The sequence below is a fragment of the Bactrocera dorsalis genome, chromosome 2, assembly GCF_023373825.1.
Source record: "Bactrocera dorsalis isolate Fly_Bdor chromosome 2, ASM2337382v1, whole genome shotgun sequence".
Lineage (NCBI taxonomy): Eukaryota > Metazoa > Arthropoda > Insecta > Diptera > Tephritidae > Bactrocera > Bactrocera dorsalis.
In genome coordinates, this window is record NC_064304.1 from 16,621,926 (window position 1) to 16,645,000 (window position 23,075).

The 23,075-nt window shown below is 34.3% G+C and overlaps 4 protein-coding genes across 6 annotated transcripts; 1 reads left to right on the plus strand and 3 right to left on the minus strand.

Moving 5' to 3' along the window:
* Positions 1–1,954: 1,954 nt before the first annotated feature.
* On the plus strand, positions 1,955–7,559 carry LOC105222825 (probable histone-lysine N-methyltransferase Mes-4). The gene is made up of 6 exons (XM_011200310.4): positions 1,955–2,466; positions 2,535–3,924; positions 4,090–5,999; positions 6,056–6,717; positions 6,783–6,911; positions 6,969–7,559. The coding sequence occupies exons 1-6, from the start codon at positions 2,157–2,159 to the stop codon at positions 7,233–7,235; spliced, it is 4,668 nt and encodes a 1,555-aa protein (XP_011198612.2). The 5' UTR covers positions 1,955–2,156; the 3' UTR covers positions 7,236–7,559.
* Positions 7,536–15,428, minus strand: LOC105222824 (glycerol-3-phosphate acyltransferase 1, mitochondrial). Of its 2 annotated transcripts, XM_011200308.4 has the most exons (10): positions 14,614–15,428; positions 12,608–12,734; positions 10,685–10,849; positions 9,787–10,623; positions 9,597–9,727; positions 9,230–9,534; positions 8,991–9,172; positions 8,747–8,926; positions 8,369–8,696; positions 7,536–8,295 (listed from the first exon to the last, which is right to left on the minus strand). In XM_011200308.4, exons 1-10 carry the CDS (start codon positions 14,724–14,726, stop codon positions 8,090–8,092), a joined length of 2,574 nt encoding a protein of 857 aa, XP_011198610.2. In that variant the 5' UTR covers positions 14,727–15,428; the 3' UTR covers positions 7,536–8,089. The 2 variants fall into 2 exon arrangements, with proteins under 2 accessions (XP_011198610.2, XP_049304301.1); XM_049448344.1 differs by lacking the exons at positions 12,608–12,734; positions 14,614–15,428 and adding an exon at positions 10,938–11,236 and having other exon boundaries at positions 8,747–8,901; positions 8,987–9,172.
* Positions 15,429–16,367: 939 nt separating this feature from the next.
* Positions 16,368–18,369, minus strand: LOC105222823 (60S ribosomal protein L4). The gene is made up of 4 exons (XM_011200307.3): positions 18,229–18,369; positions 17,834–18,014; positions 17,399–17,769; positions 16,368–17,144 (listed from the first exon to the last, which is right to left on the minus strand). The coding sequence occupies exons 1-4, from the start codon at positions 18,229–18,231 to the stop codon at positions 16,464–16,466; spliced, it is 1,236 nt and encodes a 411-aa protein (XP_011198609.1). The 5' UTR covers positions 18,232–18,369; the 3' UTR covers positions 16,368–16,463.
* A 406-nt stretch (positions 18,370–18,775) lies between these two features.
* Positions 18,776–22,940, minus strand: LOC105222822 (colorectal mutant cancer protein). 2 transcript variants are annotated; one of them, XM_011200304.4, is made up of 9 exons: positions 22,338–22,940; positions 21,505–21,775; positions 21,237–21,439; positions 21,003–21,177; positions 20,781–20,938; positions 20,432–20,712; positions 20,224–20,361; positions 19,533–20,162; positions 18,776–19,468 (listed from the first exon to the last, which is right to left on the minus strand). In XM_011200304.4, the coding sequence occupies exons 1-9, from the start codon at positions 22,620–22,622 to the stop codon at positions 19,192–19,194; spliced, it is 2,418 nt and encodes an 805-aa protein (XP_011198606.2). In that variant the 5' UTR covers positions 22,623–22,940; the 3' UTR covers positions 18,776–19,191. The 2 variants fall into 2 exon arrangements, with proteins under 2 accessions (XP_011198606.2, XP_011198608.2); XM_011200306.4 differs by lacking the exon at positions 22,338–22,940 and adding an exon at positions 21,856–22,168.
* Positions 22,941–23,075: the final 135 nt, after the last annotated feature.

Genomic DNA, 23,075 nt, shown 5'->3' on the forward strand with positions numbered 1-23,075 from the left:
GGGATCCATGCTTATGACTCTTTATTATGGATGGATTATTTAAGTTTTTCACTCGCTTAAATTTATGTAAATATTGAATGAACACTACTCACTTTGTCCATATGTCTTTGCTCTTCATTTCAAGGTTAGCTTTCTTTAACAATAATGTTGGCTTGGTTACATCATTTTCGGTCGTCGATACAGGTGACCTTGAAACCGAATTCTTTGCATAACCATTTCGTACAGTGTTATGATTTCGTTGATATTCATTTTGTGGTTAAATATTATACGAATAATTATTGTAATATAATCTATTAATTATTGTTATGAATTAAAATTGAACACAAATAAATTCGAGCACATACAACTGCCAATTGATGATGAAAATGTAAGGCATAGTGTTATGAAATATTAAAAAACTCAAATGTTCCCAAAACTTTAAATTTTATTAGACATTGCGTGGGGTACAAATTTTTCTTGGCCAGACATGAAATCTTCAATAATGCAAAATTCTACGCTAATTGCCCTAACTACGTTGACACCAATCAGGGTGATTTAAAATCAAATCATAACTTACTTTCCCCCAACGGTTGGATCGATCGGCTTGAAATTTTCACACGACCCTCTTCTATACATACAGTTAATGATCGAATGAATAAGATTTTTAATAATAATTTCGCTTTTTTGGTAAGGTGGATTTCGCCAAAAATCAAAATTTGACTAGTCCTTCGATCGTTATCTGTATTCGTCTATAATAATAATAATTTTTTCGGTTTTAGAGCTTCAGATAATTTTTAGCAGAAAATTCTTGCCCAGCTCCAGACACCTTTCTTCGTAGGTCAAGTTGCTGTTGTTGTAGCGACAGAAAACATTCCTGAAGTAATTTCGAGGAATGGTGCCGTGTTGACAGTCCTTGGTCGAATAAAAATCCGGGTTCGGTCACTTAGACTCGACTGCCGTGGGCATTAAAGTTGACTGCCGTGAGCCGAAGGTCCTACGATCTTCAGGAAATAGAGATTCGAAATGTTTTCAAAATGAATCATCAATTATCAAATTACATTAATTTCTTTAATTATTTATTATTATTTTTTTGTTTTGTTTAGTAAATAAAATTCGTCTTCAACGAAAATTCACAAGAAAACGTGTAGTTGTACTTGTGGATATAACTCCATAAATGGGCTGTGTCATTCCATGGAGGTTGAAAACACCTGTTCCTCCATATCTGATAAGAAACGAGAGAACATCGATGTATCGTTCAACAAACTTATGTAAATCAGTTTAGAATAATCCTTCTTTTGAGATACCATCACAGGAAAGAGACACATTTGGCTTTTGAATGTGATACTGTAATTTAAATTGATTTTCAGTACAGTATTAAATTACTGATTTTCCAGCTGACAGCTATTTGCATGTGATTTCATGATTGTTAAGTTTAAATTCGTGACCACCATTTCCATTTATATGTACATAGATGTATGTAAGTAGCTGCATATGTAGAATAAATTGATCTACCTATTATATTGTAGCTAACAGGATGATTGTTTTGATATATGTAGCATTTCCATGCAAGCTTTAATTCAAATCGCTATTGCAGGAATTAATTGTGAAATTTACAAATTTAAATGTGCACAAATACTGATTCCCTTTACGACTGATAACCCATATACATACATACATAAGTATGTACGAAAATATATTCAAGAGATATGTTTTTATCTAATATAGTTTTACTTCATAGATTATTATATGCTTTGTACATATGTAAGTATGTATGCATGTGAACGAGTCCGAATAAATCAATGTTGCAAATTTATAACAAATTTCTGTTGCAGCTTTATGGACTCTAAAAAACTTAAATATATACCAAATAGTTGTAAATATATACATATGTATGTATACTTATGCATAAATTTGTATTAGACATACATATGTAAGTGCTAAATGACATGTGACAGTAGAAACTGATATTTGCAAAATTACTAAAACATATGGCAACACTTAAACTAACAGCTGCGGAAATTTGGCGCGTATGTCGAATCGGCTTTACAAATTCTAGGCTTGGTAGTCCTCATTTTTCATATAAAATTGCTTACAATTATATACATCAATGCAAAACAAGCGTTTTTAATAAGTATAAAAAGTGAATTCGAGATTGTATATTGCAAAAGGAACGAAATATGCGTTCCGAGCAAAAACAAAATAACGCGGCCAATGTAGAAACACGTAGCAGTTCGGCAATAGAAGCTGATACTTCTTTTGGATATCCCGTAGAAAGTATTAAAGCTGTTAATAGCAATAAAAACACTTTCGATAAAAAGCTCAAAATAATGAAAAGTGAAAAGTGTAATTTTATTAATAAACGAGAAAACTATGAGCCTCGATTGTCGACACCAACAACAACCAGATTCTCGGACAATGAGGGAAAAAGAAAAGATACATCTACGTGTATTGGTTCAGGCAATAGATTGTCTTCGTCTACGCCACGCAGTGAGTTGTTCATAGTTTATGCAAAAAAATTTTCACTATGATAACATTTCGTTATTGTATTTGTTAAGGAAAACGTAACATGTTAGCCAATTTATATTCGGACTTGAGCCCTAAATATATTGGATTTACGACACCTCCATCATCGTCAACAGTTGCCATAACTGGCAGCGAAAGTGATGGTGGTCTTCAAACTAGAAGTTCTCGGCATCGTAAATTACTTGTATATGTTGCCAGTCCCGAGGTAGAAGGAGGTAGCGATAGTGAAATCTTGTCTGATTCGTCCAAAGCACTGTTAGGCTGCGTCAGACGAGCGGGAAATCAATCAGTAACGCCGTCCCCGAATAGATTGTCAGCACGCAAAAAATTTGAGAGTCCCATTGATAAATTATTAGCACGGAATGGCTCAGTTGTGTTAAATGATATTAGCAAAGAAAAAATAGTGAAAAACTTAGCTGTAAGTCCAAACACTAAATTAAATAACGATATAAATGAAAGTAAACCTGCACTTTCAAGAAATAATGAAACACTTATTGGTGTTCATTGCGAAAATAATAATAATTCGCCTGATTTGGTAAATCTGCCGCAAAAGCAAATAAACAATATCATTAATTGCTTAATAACTGAAAGCAATGAAGAGTATAATGAACAAGAAACAACACATATCGCTGATTTAATAAAAAAGGAATCCGTAAGTGTTGTAAATAATGCAGAATCAGATATTGCTAACTCTTCCAAAGGTGGAAATAGTGAGCTTGGCGAAGAAAATTTGGAATCCTCCTCAACAGATCCTCATTCTCTTGACAATTTCACTAATCCAACAGCAGAAGTAAAAATCGAAAATGATAGCTTTGATAAAACCACGGAATGCAAATTGGAGATCGTTGAAAGTCCCATAGACGATGCAGAGGCAGAGTTACGGTACGATTTAGAGGGAGGAGAGAGTGGCGAGTCCATGATATTAAGCAACGTCGTTGGTTTAAGTGCGAAATCACCTTCGGCAACCAGTTTAGATAGCGCTAAAGGCTCTTCTGTGGTAACAGGAATGGATTGGATGACATTTTCAACCGGAGATATCTTTTGGGGACAGATATATTCTTACTGCTATTGGCCTTGCATTGTATGTCCGGATCCCGATGGTAGGACGTTATCATCTGAACGCAATGTGCGCAATGGCGAAGAATATGTATTGGTTCATGTACGCTTCTTTGCTGATAGCGGTCGGAGGAATTGGGTAAAACGTGAAAACCTTATCCCATATACCGATCTAGAAAATTACAAGCAACATATGCGTGAAATACGCAAAAAATATGGCAAGAAGAGCCTAAAATATAAGGTACTTTTACCAAAGCCAAGTAAAGTAATGATCTGGCGTGAAGCAATAAAAGAAGCAAATAAAGTCTCTGAAATCGTATACGAGGACAGGTTAACAAAGTTTTTTGAAATTTACGAGCATAAAAAGTAAGTGAAATTGAAATTACTTAGCAACATTATTTTATTTTTTCTTTTATTGACAACTAATAATAATTTTTAGTTAATATTGCTAATAAAAAATACATTCATAAATACACATATTGTAAACATTTTAAATTTTTGTATTTTTTTCAATAAATAATATTTTTTTAGAGTCTTGCAAAAAATACAAAGAAAACAACGAAAATTGAGCACGGACAACAATAGTAGAACTGACAGTTTAAGTCACGATCCTATGGAAAGTTTGATAGTAAAAAATCCTTTGGCTTCGGGAAAACGCGATCGTTCAGTTTCGCCTTACAGTCCCGCCTATTCACCGCTAAAACCAGCATCGAAAACAAAGCGACGAAAATTAAGTGATGCTTCTATACAACCGCAGCAAAATACAGAGAACTCAGGTGGAGATAATAACGAGACTAATGAAAGCTCTAATAATAATGCTGGTACTGTGCAAGTTGAAGAAAACGAAACTAACACTTTGGCTTCGTTTGCTGCGTTGCATAAAATAGAAATGGGTAACAGCGAATATAGGAAGTTTTACAACGCTATGAGAGAATTCGTATTGGAAGATAATATAGACGAATCTTTGGAAAGAAGCCTAATGGTTGCATCACGGAACATTTGGGCATTAAAGCAGATTAATATACATCAAATAAAACGGCGATTGCTGGCAGGAAGTAATGAGCATGAGCTGGGCTCTAGTCTTGTTGAAAATGGTAGTGGAGAAGGTGCTGTCAAGCGGCTTTCGAATAGATTAAAAACTTTGAAACATCGTCATAGTTTACCAACCAAAATGAATAATGTATTCGAATTGGAACCGCAAGGGAAACAACAAGAAGAAGAAGGTGAAGTTCAAGCAGTTGATAACAAACCCAAACGTCAATTGAACCGACCTATTGAAGAAGTTATCGATGATATTTTCAACTTAGATAACAAGTATTTATTTCGAGGATTAGCTCGTGATCCTGTTTGTAAGTACTGTCTTCATCCCGGTGGTCCATTGGTCAGATGTGCCAAAGGTTGTCACACTTGGTTGCATGCTGATTGTATTGGAAAAGATCCAACAGCTTTAAAAAAATCGCGTGGTCGTCGAAAATCAAATATTATAAATGTAAGGCGGAGTTCTTCTAAATTATCCGTTGATATGAAAGCGTCATTTGAAAATCCAATAGCTCCAGTAAATAACGACCAGGAAATTGCTGGCACCTCGTCAGCATTAAACAATTACCATGTTACTGCTGACGGAGATGTTGATGATCACATCATTAAAGTAAATCTGGAAGTAATTTGCGATTCCTGTGCGATAGGAAAGCCCCCTGTTTGTGCTGTATGCAAGGAAGACAATTCATCAGATTCAAACAAGGAAGAATTAATTTTATGTAACATGCCTCATTGTTCGAAGGCTTTCCACCCTGCTTGTTGTAGATATTGGCCACAAGCAAAGTTTACCAAATCGAAAAATAAGATTGAATCCTTTCGCTGCCCATCCCATGTTTGTCACACTTGTGTTTCAGATGATCCCAAAGGCAAATTTCAACATTTAAGTAACTCGAAACTTACAAAATGTGTGAAATGTCCTGCTAGTTATCATATGGATTCGACTTGCATACCTGCGGGTTCTCAAATACTGACAGCGGCGCATATAATATGCCCTCGCCATAGTATATCAAGTAAATCAGATGGGCATGTGAACGTCAGTTGGTGTTTCATTTGCGTAGGAGGCGGTCAGGTAATCTGTTGTGAAACTTGTCCAACCGCTGTGCACGCCAAATGTTTAAATATCCCCCTTGATCCAAGTGAAGGTTACATATGTGAGGAGTGTGAGTCTGGTCGCCTGCCATTGTATGGAGAAATGGTATGGGCTAAATTCAATTCGTTCCGTTGGTGGCCGGCTATAATACTGCCACCAACAGAAATACCGCAAAATATCAGACGAAAGGCACATAACCCAAATGATTTTGTAGTTCGTTTCTTTGGAACACATGACCATGGTTGGATCTCTAGGCGTCGCGTTTATCTTTATTTGGAGGGTGACAGTTCGGAACCGCCGAAAACAAAATCAAGTAAAATTCTTTTAAATTGATATTAGATAAAAATAATTTTATAACTCGTATTTTAGGTTTGGATCAGAGTTATAATCGCGGCGTAGAAGAAGCGAAACGTATATATGAAATTATAAAATCGAAGAAGATGGCACAACGCCTTTCAAATGAAAATAAAGAGAAGTTACATCCACAACCATATGTGCGGATTAAAGCTAATCGGGCCGTTCATCCGGTAAAACTGCACATAGATTTGGAAAAGGTCAATAAATGTGAATGCAGAAGTTACGATGAGAATCCATGTGGGCCGAATTCAAATTGTTTGAATCGTGTTCTATATCATGAGTGCAATCCAAAGTTGTGTCCAGCGGGCGAACGTTGTCAAAACCAAATGTTCGAATCAAGATTATCACCACGGCTAGATGTTGTCTATCTGAAGGAGCGTGGTTTCGGGCTGGTGTGTAGAGAACCCATAAATGCGGGAGATTTTATTATTGAGTACGTTGGTGAAATCATCGATGATAATGAGTTTAAGCAGCGGATATCTCAAAAGTCTTTGGATCGCGATGAAAATTTCTATTTCCTGTCAGTGGAGAAGGACTACATTATTGATGCGGGACCGAAGGGGAATTTGGCACGCTTCATGAATCATTCCTGTGACCCGAATTGTGAGACACAAAAATGGTCAGTAAATGGTCTGAATCGAATAGGACTTTTTGCTATTAAAGACATACCAGCGGTAAGAAAATTATAATATAACCGTATATATCGACATACAAACGTTAAGCAATGTCAACATTATAGGACACGGAACTAACATTTAATTATCATTGGGATGATTTGTTAGGAAATCAAAAAAAGTTATGCTTATGTGGAGCAGTAAAATGTGTTGGTGAAATAGGTGGCAAAAACAGAGAAGAAAAGGTTTCTAAAGTAAGTTTTCCTTTTGACGATAGACTTTTAAATTTAATAATATTTTGATATTGCTAGGAGAACACCGCAGTCGAAACAAACAAAGCTAAAGCCGGTTCTACTCGGAAGAGAAAACCTTTAAAAAGGCTTCAAAATCGTGCCAGGGAATCAAATGGGAAGAAATCAAGCAAAAAGCGTGCTAATGCAACAGTGAAGACTCCGGTAAGGATTGAGGAACCAATAGATGACCATAATAATGAGAACACATCACACCAGAACAGTGACAACTCCATTAATACTGCTGCCAAAATTAATGAAGACGACAATGCAACAAATATATTTTGATATTAATTTTATATCCATTCGCAAATCGTTTCATGCATGTATAGAGATAATTTAACAAAATTCTGTTTATAACGTGAGTAAAAAAATTTATTTTTAAAAATTGTTTTTATAATCAAATTATGTAGTTTAAATGTTGGATAGTTCGAAATTTTATTTGCAAACCCAAATAGCAACATTAACCTAAAAAACATATTCCTCCAGTACGCAACTTTCAGTAGAAGACACTATTTAATATAAATACATAGTAAGTCGTTGTTTTTATGCACTCATGTGGTGTTGGAAGTAATAAAAATAAATAAATGTTATTGAAATGCCCCCTTTTGCCGTGATATCTCTATCTCCATAGACAAAGAGTTTGAAAATATTTATTGTCAATAATTATGGTCTTGACAATATACAAATTTCTAAAATCTTTAAATCATATCTATATTTGTAAATTATAAATGTGATAAAAAAATTTATTTTCACTTTTTTTTACAGGATCTTAGTCTAAAGTAATTTTATTACAAAAAAAAAATGAGTTATGTCACAAAGTCTACATTTATGCGTAGTCCCTTTATATATCGGAACTAATGCTTAATATCATTTCCTCTACTTTTAATATACATGTAAATGAATGAAATGTCTACGTGACAATATGCTTCTTTTAACGATAATATCGTTATGATAATTTAAACTATTTCGAATAGTTAAATGATTTTCACTTTTTACGCTAAGTTACTCAGTCGATAAATTCATTGCTTTTGTTATTCTTTTGGATTTAAAATGTTCCAACAAGTATGAGAAATTGATGGACGATGGGGTTTTTTCCATTGAGGAATAAACTCCATTATATTTGGCAATACGTTGTTTTTTTATGCTGAAAGATGCAGGTAGCCGGTTTTTGGCGGAACAATTTTTGCTATTCTTCCAATAATAGTCTTTATAGATTCTTTGGATGTTTCATAAAGCGTTCCAAGCGTTAACAGACGCAAACCATGATCATTCGAAATTTCTAACACTGACCATTTTTCTAGCAGTTTCAAACAATTTCGCACAGAGTCTGTGGAGACGCTTTCAGCTGAGAAGAGAAATGAAGAAAAAGAATATTTCAAAAATAATATTTGTTATACGTAAAGCTTTAGAACGCTTACCATATGGACAAGCTCCACTATTCACCTTATTTGATATGCTGTTAATAACGAATTTAATGAATTCAGTTTCGAGCATCGAATTTTTATACAGAATGCTAAGTGATTGAGCTACCGAGAGATATGTATGACTAACCGGCGCTAAAACTTCACAAATCGCTTTCTGTTCAGTCAGTGTGTCATTTGCCAAAAATATATCGGGTTGCTCATCTTGATTATCCCCATTCGGCACATAATCAACATATTCAGAGTCATCTTCATCTTCTAAGTATGCCGCAATACTACGGGCAATTTTACGGCTTTCGGCGTTGCTATCAGGTTCTTCTCTAATCTAAGAGGACAAGATTAATTACAATTCAATAAACATTTTACAAAGCCCACCTCTGGTAACTTTATAAGATCGTTGACTATTAGTTCATCCAAATTAATCTCCAAAAGGTTACTTAATATCTGGGTTGGCTTGTGTAAAATAAATTCGTATCGTAGTACATCACAGTTTGCTAAAGCTGCATCAATGAGATTTTTTCTCGAAATTCCTGGTATATTGTCCGTTTCGGTTTCCTATAATACGAAAACAAAATAATAATGTTTAAAGTATATTTTTTGATACCAAACGGGAACTTGCCGTTTTAATGGACTTTTCGTTTAATGACAACAATTCGTGGAAAGTTATCATTAATACGGATTGCAAAGCAAAATGGGGTGTAAGCATATTTGAATAGTAGGATAACTCAATTGACGCCTCAATGCTTTGCACAGGTTGTAAGTGAGTCTGTCCGCGTTCATCCTGCGTCCGCATTATTAAACCTAAGTTATCAATGACATTGCTTATTATAGACAAATGAAAAAGTCAACCTTTATTACCTTCGCCTAATAAATCTGCTGAATAATTGACAATATGTAAAGAATCTCCAGCGAATGCCATATCTTTACGCCCTTTTAACCGATTACGAAGAGAATCTAGTGCCAGCGCGATATCAGTGGCTAGTGCGCCTTTGCGAAACTGAGTCAACATTAGAAATGCCAGCGCGTTTGTTGACATTACTGATGTGGCGGTAGCGCAATCATATACAACTTCTCTTGAAATGCTATCTATAAGTGTGCGATGTTCTTCGCATACCACGTCAGTGCCATACAAAGATGATGTTGATTGGTTGTGCTGTAGTTTTCTGCGAATAAATTTGCACATCAATAATTTTAATAATAGAATTTATAACAATTTTTAACCTACCTTTCGGAAGGCTTGTACACTTTGAATTGGCTAACATCTGTGGCAACTTTGTTATATGATTGGACGAGTTCCTTTATAGAGTATGGTTCGTTAAAGTCGATGCGCATAAGACCGTACTTTGAGTGCAAAGTCTGTAATATTTTAAATTCGTAAATATTCAATATATACTGGAATTTCTTCAAACAAAAACCTTCCAAATTCCTGCCATAGCTTTCCAGAATGACTCCGGTACCTTCTTTTCACCTTTTTGTTCACGTACGAAATTTCCATCAACAAGACGCTCATAATTAACCGAAACCGGAACTAGTAACGCATCTGGGATGCTATGGTCCATAAATGCATTTACGATTACTGATAAAATACCACCTTTTGGCATACAGGGCTTGCCGGTACGGGTGCGTCCGCCTTCAATAAAAAATTCAACATTATGGGACATTTTTAGCGCATGTTGAATGTATTGCTGAAGAATAGCTCTGTAAAGAATGTCTTTTTTTCCAACTACAGGATCGATTTTTCGCTTAATGAAGAAAGCTCCAAGGCCACGTAGGAGTCCGCCGAATACGGGAATCTGTAAATTGTCGCCTGCAGCTACTAATGGACTGCGAATGTCATTATTGGTCAAAATAAAAGTAACCATTATGTAGTCGAGATGGCTTCGATGCAATGGTAAAAATATTAAAGGAATACCAGGTGCACGTTCCGAAGCTTTTTTTAATGTTTCTATTTGTCTTGTGTGCGTTACTACTCCAGATAAAAAGCATGGTAAAAGCTTGTACAATAACCAGGAAGTAAGCATTATTAAGTAGTGGTTCAGTGTGGAACGCATATTCATTAAAATATTATTAGCACGTCGTTCTTGATTTGACAAAATGTCTTGGTACTTTTTTGACTCTTCTGTGTCGTTTGATGTATCACCAATTAAATTGTATGTTTTGTGTGACTCAATTCTCTGTTCACGTACGATTTGTTCTGCAGCTTGCTTGATAGCACGTTGTATCATTAGATCTTCTTGCGCAGCACCAGATACCTATAAAGCAGAAATTACAAATGATTCTTTTATATATGATGAATACGAGAAATGCAACCACCTGTGGATATTCAAAACGTTTTATGCGCAAACATTGCGCTAGAAACGGGAAGTAAACACCCCAGTCAAACATTGATTGGTATGGCTTTTTACCGGCATGAGGTGTTAACTGCAACATATTGTTCGTGCCTTGTGCATGTGTGAGCGCATTGGTCTGTTTTGTTTCCTAAAAAATATTTTTAAAATTTATTATGACGTAACAAATAAAACAATATGTATGTTTATATAAAATTATCGCCGGTATATCATCCCACCTCAAACCAACCACGCGCGCGGAATTCATCGTCAGACATGATATACTCAAAACGGTCAGCAAAAATTGCAGGACTTAAATAACAATAGCTATTATTAGCATTCAATTTTGGACTCTATGCTAATATTTTCCAAGAAAGATTCACTAAACAACACAATTAATTTGCACTGCAACTGTAGTTATACTTTAATCCGCTACATGGAATACTAGCCAACAAAAAATATGCAATGCAAACATCAATTGACAAAATAAGTAATGTTGCCAGATTAAAATCTATAAATAATTTGTTGCAAATTTCACGTAAGGGTTTGTTAGAAAAATGTTATAAAAATTGTAATATTAGTTCTTAGATGTTAGTCTATTGGTTAATATTTTTTTGTGAATTTAAAATATAAAAGTGATTCTCTATATCATGCATCAAGGAATCCAATAGGGGTATTCTCTTGCTCTTGCAAAACCCGGTGCACGGTGCAAGCATTGCAGATTTACAACGGCACAACAACAAACACACGCAGAAAAATATTTGCAAGAGCAAGAGAATACCCCTAATATAAAATTGTAGTTGCCATTTATTTAAATATTCTGAAAAAGCTCATTTAATTTTAAGCAAGTGGGTTGTTTTTAAATTTTGGAACGATGTGAGCAAATTAAATGTTATATTCGCAATTTGTATATGTTTAACATAATTACACATTATATTTTAGGTTGTGTTTTCAGTTAATAATATTTGTTACGATTGACTTCATTCTAGGGTCAATGAAATATATACATATGTACATATATACAGTTGTAATATAACAATTAGAATTTATGCTTTTTACAAAACTAATATAATATTTTCAATTCAATAAAATATTTGAGACGAATAAAGTATAAGAATATTACTATTAGACTATAAATACATATATGTACATATGTATATAATTTGGCAAATATGACTTTTTCAAAAAGAATCTTCAGATACGTACATACACATATATAGGTTATAAATACAAATATCTAATAAGAGGTATATGACATTTTCCAGAAGCAATTAATGCCTTCAAGTACAATCTGTCTAGTACAGTCAAAACGACCTCTATGTTATAGAAAAGTCAAGTAAATGATTATATTGTATATATTGCACTGGATCACGCTTTGTCTATGGCTAACTATGACTTTTCTTTCCGCTATCAATTAATCGTTAAACGTATAAAACAAAAAAAACATAAAACATTCAAAAATATTTGTTTGTATTAATATAAGCGCGTGCAAAAATTAACAGTAGTATAATCATCATAAAAATGATTTGCTGTTTTTTATAATTATTAATATTTTTAATTTGACATTACATTCAACATTCGGAATAAAATAATGAAATATTTTGGAATGTGTTAAGGTCACTTAAAATTTATTTCAAAATCTTGTATTTTGCCTAAATAACGGAAAAAACTAAAACATGTTTGTTTATATTATATTAAACACATATTCGTATATACATATATGTATGTATATGCATATGCAAGTAACACTGAATAATATACATACATACATATTTATGTGCACTGTGTATTAATTCTGCACTTGTTTATTGAATATAATAATGTTTTTAAGAATATATTAATGGTAAAAAGTGCGGCGATTAGAAATCGTTTTTAATCTGTTCATAATAAATTAAAATACTTCGCTCACCGGTTGAACATTTCTACGTAGTGTTGTTAACAGTTCATTGCCCATGGTGTTGAACTTTACAATCGATGGCCGATAATTAATATTCAATTTCAAATTAGGAAATAGATTGGTTAAGATTTCCAGCGTTCTGTAACAAATGTATAAAAAGTATCTTAGTATAAAGTAGTTTATTAAGAGAATTTAATCAGCTGATATATACATATATATATATATATATATATACATATATACATCCGAATGATCTTTAAATTCTATACATTGTGTGTGCATATGTATGTATAATATATATGTACATATGTACATATGTACATATATACTCTTATTACATCAAGTAAAAAGAAATACGTATTAAGTTATCAATCAAATTGGGAAACCGTACAAGCACTCATAACAATGAGGGTCCTAAGTTCAACTTCGGGAAACATATAGATTATAAATTAATGAGTTGCTCTTTATAATTAGGCACTTCAATAGTTACTGGATAATTCATGCATTTTAAGATTAGCACAAGTATTTATGCGTGTATAAAAAGGTGTTAATCGATTTATAATATACCCAATAAGCTCAAAAGCGAGAAAGTATTTATGTACTCTATATAAAACCGCCTATAAAAGTTTGATTGTTTTCTTAAGAGTTTTAATAAGTACGCATTTTGTTAAGTTAAAATTATGTCGCCAAGAGTAAACATATAAAACACTAAATAGACAAATACATATATGTACCTTAGTACAACACATATTTAGTTAGTTTGACCTATCAAGACTCCATAACCAGTGGCATCAAATGAATTTAAATTATTAACTATTATCACATATACATATGTACATATGTATGTACATATATGGTAGATATGTACTATTACTTTTATATATAATTTCTATATTATAATATAGAAGGGGAAAATTTTTTCGTATCACATTACTTAAATTTGTAATGTAATTTTTATGTTAAAATATCTGACAATTTGCCATCAACATTTTATATTTTTATTTACTTACATATATACAAATGTGAATAAAAATAAGAATAAATTAATTCGGAATTAATCAGAAGAAATTTAAATACTCTAGTTAGCGATATTACAATTGTTGATTGTCATTATTTTTTAAGTAATAGTTTTAAATATCAGAATGGTATGAACAATATGCAAACAATTTATAATCTACCTAAAACCACCATTACTATAAAAATAAATTCGTATTAAATACGTTAAGTAAGTGCATTACTTTCTGTACCTTTTCGAGGAGCTCAAAGATAACATTCTCTTTTTATAATATTATTTATTTTTTAATTATTTTTTTTTTAATGCGAAACAGAATAAATTACCTACTTCTTGTACCAAATTTTTGTTACACGTGCACATATTATGAAATCGTAAAAAAGATAGAATTACTGCGTTTCGTACTCTGTTAAATCTCTTCACCTTCAAATTGAATTCAAAAGTTCGTTTGCTGATATAAAATTAATGTCATCAGTTGCGATCCATTATTCAGACGCTATACTCGTAGCGGACATTTTTTATGTTTTTATACATATTTTTTTATCGCCGGTTAATTACAAAAAATAATTTGAATTCAAAGGTTAAAACAAAGATTTAAAAAATATTTATATCAAATGTACATATGTATGTCTTTAATTTGTTCTCAAAGATAAGTTTCTGAAACGGATATATTTACATTATCCTATGACTACTTTAATGTGTCGCACCGTTACTACATAGATAAATACATGTGCATATTTTATTGCGCTTGCATATATGTACATAAGTTACTCAAATAAGCAAGGAGAGTAAAATACTGACAAAATATAGTTGCAAACTAAAAATGAAAAAAAACTTTACAATTGAATTAAATATGTGGCATTTGCATAGCTATAAATACATGCATACTTATACTACGAGTTTACGAATTCATCAACTGCCCCAACTACTAACTGCGCCGGTAGACTAGTAAACAAAAAACGATATTGAACTTGACGTGACACAACGCTCAAGTTGACGAAATTACCTTGTTTTGGCGTAGATATAATAAACGATGAGAACCACTGATGCCAACTCAACACAACCGATGGTAGACATCTCCACAGCCCCTTGCACAAAGTTCAGCAATGATGCTAACATTTTGGTTTAACTAATTACGTTTTTGCTTTTAGTAGTACTCGTTACTATGTTTTAATGCTATATAATATTTCACATATGTAAGTAAATGTGAACACATATGCCACAATATTGTTGTGTTTAATTACTTTTATTATTTTTGTTCTTCTTTAATAGCAAAATCACACGATCGCTCTAATTAAACACATATTTTTACATATTTACAGTATGTATGTATAAACAATAATAAAAGCGATCACATTTAACAATTGAGTGTCTTTAGCTACTGCGCCGCCATACTCTATTTCATTGATAAGGCCAACGGCTGCTGCTAAGCGGGCGACGTATGATCTGTGACGTATTGTGTTGGTGGCTGCTGGCTGCTGGAAAAATGTCATACGAGGGATTCACTTGTGCGCTGTAGATTATAGGCACACATGTACCGTATGCATGTATTAATTGACTATCCGTCAGTTAATCAGACAATGGAATTACGCGTTCACTAATCGTCACGTAAACTTACAATTTTGCATCATTCGGATTACCCTGATATTATACACTTAATGATGCCGCCATACTATCGATAATATGTGATAAAATGAACTATATTGCGGTGTGAATATAAGCAACTAAATGCTATTTACAAACAAGAAGAGTAGCTATTATTTCTGCAACTGTCCACACCGGCGAAGTGTTGACGACTGTTATTATGCTGAAACTGTCGCTCGATGTTCAGTATTTTTGTATTTTAATTAAATCTCAATTGGCGCACCGCCGACCTTTTCTCGGGCGAATGGGAGCGTAAGCTTTGCACTCAGTTCTAATCACTAGCGAAATATTGGGAGAACTGTGCAAAGCATAAGACAGCATGATAACAAACAATGGGCCTATTGCCCTTGGGTTCGAATCATTTAAATTTACAAACTAATGCGGATCGAAACATACATATAAAACTTATTGTTGGTATAATTAAATTTTGGAAAAGTTTTTTATGTGGAAAATAATTATAAACATAACAGTGGCTGCACACATTTGCTTTTTACGAACTGTAACGATTATTTTTTTATTAAAAAAAAAAATGAAAATAGCATAAAAGCTTAAAGAGCGAAAGTAAATCACTGAAAAAAATTTCAAAATACTATATAATTTTCAATTTATTTTCTAATTAATATTTTAAAAGCTCGCTTATTTAAATAGGGGTGCTGCTACATACCTGAGTATGTACATACATATATGTATATCATTATTGAATCTGATTGACTTCTTGAACCATATAATGTAAAGGGTTTGAACTATTCACACATGCCTAAAAATATGCTTCGAAAATAAATAGGTATTCATGATTTTTAAGACGGAGCATTTTGTTGCTGTTGCAGCGGTAGAATTCCGTAGTTGACAGCCCTTGGCCGGGTAAAAATCCGGGACCCCACTGTCGTGAGCACGGACGGTGCATATATCATTATATATATCGACTGCGCCTTTTAATATTTTATTGTTTTCCAATTCGAGTCAAATGGAGGCCACCAACTATGTGACGGTCTATGTCGACCCGCAACCCTTCAGTGGTAATGAAAAAATCATAAATATTTCATCACTAAAAAATAGCGCATGGATTTTTTTCACAAAATTCCTATGGTATATTATCTTAAATAATAACATTAGTCGTGTTTTTTATAAAGTATTTTATATTATGAATAGAACTCTTGTAACTACTCTTCAATTACATATTAAGAAAAGCATAACAATCGAACTCCACCCATTTTACTTCTTAGCTGGGGCTGGTTTTTTAGCAGCAGCCTTCTTGGTGGCCGCCTTCTTCTTACGCTCGGCCAAAATTTTCTGCAACATTTTTGTGCGGTTAGCTTGCGCTTTGGTAGCCACAGCAGCAAAGTGCGATTTCGCCAATTCTACATTCCTCTTCTTAGCGATTGCCAAAGATTTAGCAATAGTACGCTTCTCAGCAGCTAACGCAGCACGACGTCTCAATACCTCAGCGTAAGGATTCAATTTGATCAGTTGGCGTACGTTAGACAATGGATTCAGACGGCGGACGCGGCGGAACACCTTCTTACGTGGATCACGTAATACTTTACGGATTTCTTCCGATTTCAGTAAACGTGACAAATCGGTGTTGGCCATTTTAGGTTGGGGCAAATTGTAACCCTTCTTCAAAGCTGATGGTGTCTTCCACGATCCAAATAATTCGTTCAAACGAGCGAACGCCGATTCAGTCCAGATAACGAAACGTCCAACATGACCACCTGGCGCAAGTTTCAACAAATTCATTTTGTCAACGTTCATTGTTTCAATGCCAGGGATGTTGCGGAAAGCACGACGTAGACCTTCATCCTTGTAGTAAACAATCAAAGGACCACGGCGAGCGATACGGCGACGATCGCGCATTGTACCACGACCAGCACGGAAACGTTGCGACTTGTACACCTATGATTTAAATAAAAAATAATTTGCGTTACAATTTGAACAATTATTTCATATTTTGTATAAATGTATTTTAATGTACTTTTCAAATACCCCAATTGATAAGTATTGAAACTTCTCACTGGAACGCCTATGAAAAGATTTTACTATAGCAGTATTGATTTCAATTTGATTCCAGCATTAACAAACTATATAACTTTGTTTGCATCTGCACGGAATACTGCCAAATTAACCAGAAGGTATGTAACGTAACTCACCTTTTGAATGTCAGCCCAAATTTTCGTACGTCTTAGGAAAACTACAGCTTGCTTGGTTTTTTGTAGTTTCTGCACATCATCAGACACCACCAATGGGAATTCCGATACACCATCAATAATATGGCCCTTGGATTGAACTAGGGCTGGGACACCTGATGCAGCAATAGCCGACACGAGTGCGTAACGGCGCTGGTTGACATTCACCTTGCGGTGCCAGCGACGGAAGGTTTTGGTTGGAGCAAACATACGTCCACCACGACACATGTTACCGAAAGCACCCTGACCGGAACGGTGGGTACCACCTCCGCGAACACGGGGAATACGAGCGACGGCACGGCCAGTACCCCAAGATTCAGCAGACGTTTGGTGACCTAAAATCAATTTTTATGGGTTATTAAATTAACATTGCAATCTTGTCAACAATTCTTTACACACCTGCTTGCTCGCTAACGGCATAGGGTTGACGATTGTTGCGACGAACTAACTGATGCACTTCGTTAACAATATCCGGACGAATGGGGGCTTTGAACACTGCAGGCAAGCAGATGTTCTTATCCTTAAGCTGTTCATTTTTGTCTGAATAGACAGAGACCAAAGGTCTGGCGTTGGCTAAACTCTGAAAGTAAAAAATAAAATAAATGAATACCAAAGCACTGTCACTTATTATCCATTAATTTTCTGCCAGCAATGAGCGGCGTCACAATGCCACACTAAACACGTGTACGACACTTTTCGTATGAAGTTTTGGATATTATTTCCGTGTTTTAAGAGTTTTGTAGCAGCTAATCATTTGTAAATTACACAGCACACTTTTTTGAAAAGAAACTCACCATTTTTGCTTTCTAATTGTTAAAAAATACGCGTAAAATCCCGCTGTAATAGCAGAAAACGTCCTCCACCAAACAATAGGGGACAGAAAAAGACAGCATTTGGGCGGAAGCCCAACATGGCGGATAATTTCTACACATTCGAACTTGTAGATGACGCTGCTGATTGTAAAATAATTTGACAGGAGCACAGAGCGTAGTGTAAATGGCGACCTCTACATTCTAAATTTATTGCAATATTTATAATATTTAGAAAAAAAATCAAAATATAATATAAACGTTTATATATACAAAATTATAATAAACCAGAAAATAATAACAATTATATTTTTTACTCGTTGCTTATTCATTAATACCTACAATATAAATATGCCATTTTTTTAACTTATTTAAATTACTTTGTTACATGCAAATTTGTGTTCAAAGCACCGTAATGTTAGCCCTTGGCCAAATGAAATTCAAGTCAATTACAGTACCGTTGGAATCATTTTAAAACATACATATCTGACATTCCACCAAATTTATTATGGAGAGAATAAATGCGTTATGCTTCAATTTTTGTAATTTATTTCAGCGCGTTTTGTACAATAGTAATATATTAACAAGCATTGTGTAATCAAAAACATACTTAGGCATACGTATATATATATATATATTTATGTATAAGGTATAATTATGTGAATACATGGAATTAATTATGATACCACAATACTTTATATAAAGTGATGCAGAAGTGTGCATGTGTAATTATTGCACAATTAATTATATACTGCATACTTGCACAAAGGCGCCCGATTAGCTAAGCCAAGCGGTAAATCAATTGATAAATGGCACACTCGAATGGAATTGGATTAGATTAATTAAAAATGTTAAGTGAATTTGGCATATGGTAGGCTAGAATAATAGGAAACAGAACTTAATTGTATTGTATTTGTTGTTGTGAACATAGTTCCGCTATTTATTATTCTAAAGAGTAGTCTCAGGCACGATATCTTGTATTTGTAGTTGTGACTCATATGACTGTGATAGTTCCTCTGAGTTTTTTGATTTTAAACGTTGAGGCTGCTGTGCTTTAGCATTATAAGTGAAACTGTCTCGACCAATACAATTATCATTGGCAATACATTTTTCTCCACTAAATTTCTTGTCCGCACCAAATGACATTTCCACAATTCTCTGTTCTAATCTGCGCACGCGTGCTTGATATCTGCGCTTGTTTTGCTCCAAGAGTTGTGTTAGGTTTCTTAAAAATATGACAAACAATTTAATATACTCAAAGGTTTTAAATAAATTCAAGAAAATCTTACAAATTTGATTTTTGCAAATCCTGAATATTATTCTGTAGCTGAACGTGTCGTTCATCTGTGTTAAGTTGCGAAGCTGTAACGGATGCAATTAACGTTTGTATGCGACTTTTAAGCTCAGATTCGCGTGTTAATGCCTCTACCAATTGTTGTTCTGTAAGTGCGACATGCTCTGACTCGGAATACGATACTCTATTTTCTGCAATCTGTTCACGATGGAAAAGTGCGCTACTCGTATCTGTTGTAATTTGAAGTTGCAATTGCAATTGAAGTTGCAATTGGTGCAAAGCTTCTTCGAGCGAGCTATTGCGTTCGTTGGCTATACGTTTTTCTGCTTCCGTTGACTCCATCTTTGATTTCAATGTGATATTTTCCTCTCGCAAATTCAATAATTCTTGCATCATTACAGCCGTTTCGAGATCAAATTGGGTATTACTAACTTTTTCCACCATTCCTCTACTACTTTCGATGGCTACGCGCGATTTCTCATACAAGTCGCTAAACGGTGACTCCAAATTGACTATAGTATTTTGTACAGTTGAGCGGCGTCCTTTCAATTTGGAAACGTGGTATCGTAAGCGGTTGTCATCGTCTGTAGTCCATGGTATGCGTACTTTATCCGGAATGCTAAATCTGAAATTAAAAATATATAATTATTTAATTCAAATGAACCTTTTGTGAGTTTTGAAATTACGTTGACTGCCAGGGCCCCAAACTATTCTCACAAATGTTTTTTTCACTTTCTAAGCGATCTAATAAGTGTCGTGCCACTGTCTCTACAGCTCTTCGACTTTCTTCAGCGCTGTGAGATTTTTCCGACATTAATGCTAACCTAAATTTTTAATACAGTTATGATAGATTTGTTATTTACATTCACATACGCATTAATATGTCGTTCATACTTGCTCTCCAGGAGTGCCAACATAACATCGTAAGCTTCTATTGCACGATCACTGCAATTAACTGCCGTTTGCAGAGCTATCGCATTTGATTCGTATTTGCCACAAAGTAAGTACAGGTGTTCGCAGTGTTCTTTACACTCGTCTAGTGAGAGGGATAGAATTGTGTTTCGCATTTTCAGGTGTTCAACTTTTCGTTGTAGTCGCTGTATTTCCGTATCCATTTGAGATATTTCGGAGTAACTATTCGTCATAGTGTGCTCAACTATGTCGCCGTCCTGCATCTGAAAATGTACGAGATATAACTGCTTTATGCAATTTTTCTCAAAAATATTTATTTTAGTTTACGAACTTCTGAATTAGGAATGCCTGTTTCAGTGTTTGACTCCTGCTTGTGTGGTATTGGCCTGCTGCCACATTTCAATTTAACACGTTCAGCTATTTTCGCTACAGGTGGTGGGACTTGGGGCGCTGATAACAGCTCGTACGGGTTTAGAGGCGTTACAAATTCTGTAATAGAATTTTACAAATAAATGCTTTGCTGAGAAATAATGCGACGTTTTGTAATAAATACCAGACTGTGTCATCCTTTTGGGATCACATTCACTATTTTTGTCTTCACTAACAATCGTTGATGCGAATTGCTCAGTACTTTCCTTTTGCTCACGAGGTGAGATTTCGTTATTAGCTATTTCTGACTGCAGTAGTGCGATTTGGGCTTTTAAATGTAGAATCTCTTCTTGAAGTGCCTTCGTATAAATAAAAATTTGCAATATAAAAATGCGGCTTAGTAAATTTTACCTACTACCTCCACTTGTCCTTTGCTAACCGCATCATTAATCCGATATTGGTCTGTTAAATCTACGCAATGGACATTATCGCCTGTGCTATGACTTTTACAGATCGACTTTTCTGCTCCACTTTCAACTATATCAGTTTGACATTCAGCATCGGGGTTGGTCAAGTTTAGCTCGGAATTGTAAACGGACACATCTTCTTGATAACTCAATTCTGTTGGAAAAATAATAAAAGTTGTATATAATATTTTTACTGAGTCCATAGGATAATTAGCTTACCACTCTCATCAGGCTCGTTTTCTTCTATTATTACGGTTTCTTGTTTAGCTCTTAATTTCTTACTTAACTCAGCGATGACGCAGTGCATTTCTGTTATGCGACATTCATGTGCTGCACTGACAACTTCTAATCGACGCAGGCACAAATCTTTTTCTCCGTTGCATTCCTCCAATTGATGTTGTAAATCCGCTCGTTGTTGTTCAGAAATTTGAAGACGATGCATTAAGTCTCGCACTTGAGATTCCAACTGTTGAAGTGATAGATTTTCCACCTAAAAATAATACACATACAGATCGACATATGTACATATTATTACATATTATCAGAATTGAATGCATTTTGTACGACTACTTTAAATCTATGCAGTGGTAGTGGCTGTGATATCATCGCGTACTCCCATTCGGTTGGGACAATATTTTCATTACAAGACTGTTGTTGTTGACGACGTTGCTGCATTTCGCTGCAGCACATACAGCTAAAACTTCTTGTAATTGGTGGTAAATATTCCATGATCATAATAATATAACGCGGTTTACGCCAATAAGCTTTATTTGAATAATTTTGTAGCGATTTTCAAAAATTTTATGTTTGAATTTTTATAAAAATTTAACTTGTACGTCATTCAAATCTTAGTTTTCTAAGCACCTTCTTCCTTTTGTACTGACCTTGCACTGTTTTGTTTTTTTTTCTCCTTTAATATTCGTCCTATCACAAAAGCACTTGCGCAGTGATATGTCAATAATAAATAAAAGAAAATACGTGCACTACTTCACCACCACTAACACTTCTTTGTTCTTATTACTCCAAACAATTTTTACGTATTATCCACTAACCTTTCCAATATCCAGCGTAGAACAGGAGCTAATGTTATTATCACTTTCATTGTTGTCGCGTTGAGTGTGATCAGGCGATTCAATTTCCTTGGTAACGACAATATCAGCTCTAGGAGAGTTGCTACTAACAAATACCACGTCTGTGACATTATTTCCCAAATGAACTTCTTTGGTGTTGCGTGTAGTAAAGCGTCGACCGACAGATTTTGGCTCAACAGGACCTTTGGCCACGTCCGCACTGCGTTGAATTTTACTGACGCGTGCAAGGTGGACATCGTTAAACATTTTTAATCAAAATGTGTCTTTACTTGCAGTTTTCGTCCCTAAAACACTTTTTCTTATGAGATACTGTCCTCTTAATGAGTGCAATCCAAATCGTACTATCACTACCCCTACGCCCAATTGAAAATTCTTTCGTTTTCTTCACATTGTTAGAGCTTCCCAAACCGAAATCTATCATATATTTTAGAACAATTTTAAGGAACTATATTTTGAGATTTTCAAATGTTTATTTATTTATTTTTTGGTAATTAGAGGATTTTAAAAAATGTGATGATATTAAGCACAAACTAGAAAGGCATATAAAAACGAAATATTAATGTATACAAGAAAACGGAAAAAGCATAAGCAAATAATTGTCAATGTAGCAAAACGAAATGTCACAAAATTACATGAGGGGTATTCTCTTGCTCTTGCAAAACCTGGTGCACGGTGCAAGCATTGCAGATTTACAACGGC

Excerpts from the sequence above, each read along its gene's own strand:
- LOC105222824 (XM_011200308.4), bottom strand. The coding sequence starts at position 14,726 with ATGTTAGCATCATTGCTGAACTTTGTGCAAGGGGCTGTGGAGATGTCT. Across the intron at positions 10,624-10,684 it reads AACGTTTTGAATATCCACAG|GTATCTGGTGCTGCGCAAGA; the intron begins GTGGTTGCATTT and ends TCTGCTTTATAG. Across the intron at positions 8,697-8,746 it reads ATCTTATAAAGTTACCAGAG|ATTAGAGAAGAACCTGATAG; the intron begins GTGGGCTTTGTA and ends TTGTCCTCTTAG.
- LOC105222823 (XM_011200307.3), bottom strand. Across the intron at positions 17,770-17,833 it reads TGCCGTTAGCGAGCAAGCAG|GTCACCAAACGTCTGCTGAA; the intron begins GTGTGTAAAGAA and ends AATTGATTTTAG. Across the intron at positions 17,145-17,398 it reads TTTGGGCTGACATTCAAAAG|GTGTACAAGTCGCAACGTTT; the intron begins GTGAGTTACGTT and ends TTTAAATCATAG.
- LOC105222825 (XM_011200310.4), top strand. The coding sequence starts at position 2,157 with ATGCGTTCCGAGCAAAAACAAAATAACGCGGCCAATGTAGAAACACGT. Across the intron at positions 2,467-2,534 it reads GTCTTCGTCTACGCCACGCA|GAAAACGTAACATGTTAGCC; the intron begins GTGAGTTGTTCA and ends GTATTTGTTAAG. Across the intron at positions 6,912-6,968 it reads GAGAAGAAAAGGTTTCTAAA|GAGAACACCGCAGTCGAAAC; the intron begins GTAAGTTTTCCT and ends TGATATTGCTAG.
- LOC105222822 (XM_011200304.4), bottom strand. The coding sequence starts at position 22,622 with ATGTTTAACGATGTCCACCTTGCACGCGTCAGTAAAATTCAACGCAGT. Across the intron at positions 21,440-21,504 it reads AAACGAGCCTGATGAGAGTG|AATTGAGTTATCAAGAAGAT; the intron begins GTAAGCTAATTA and ends TTTTTCCAACAG. Across the intron at positions 20,713-20,780 it reads CAGGCATTCCTAATTCAGAA|ATGCAGGACGGCGACATAGT; the intron begins GTTCGTAAACTA and ends GTACATTTTCAG.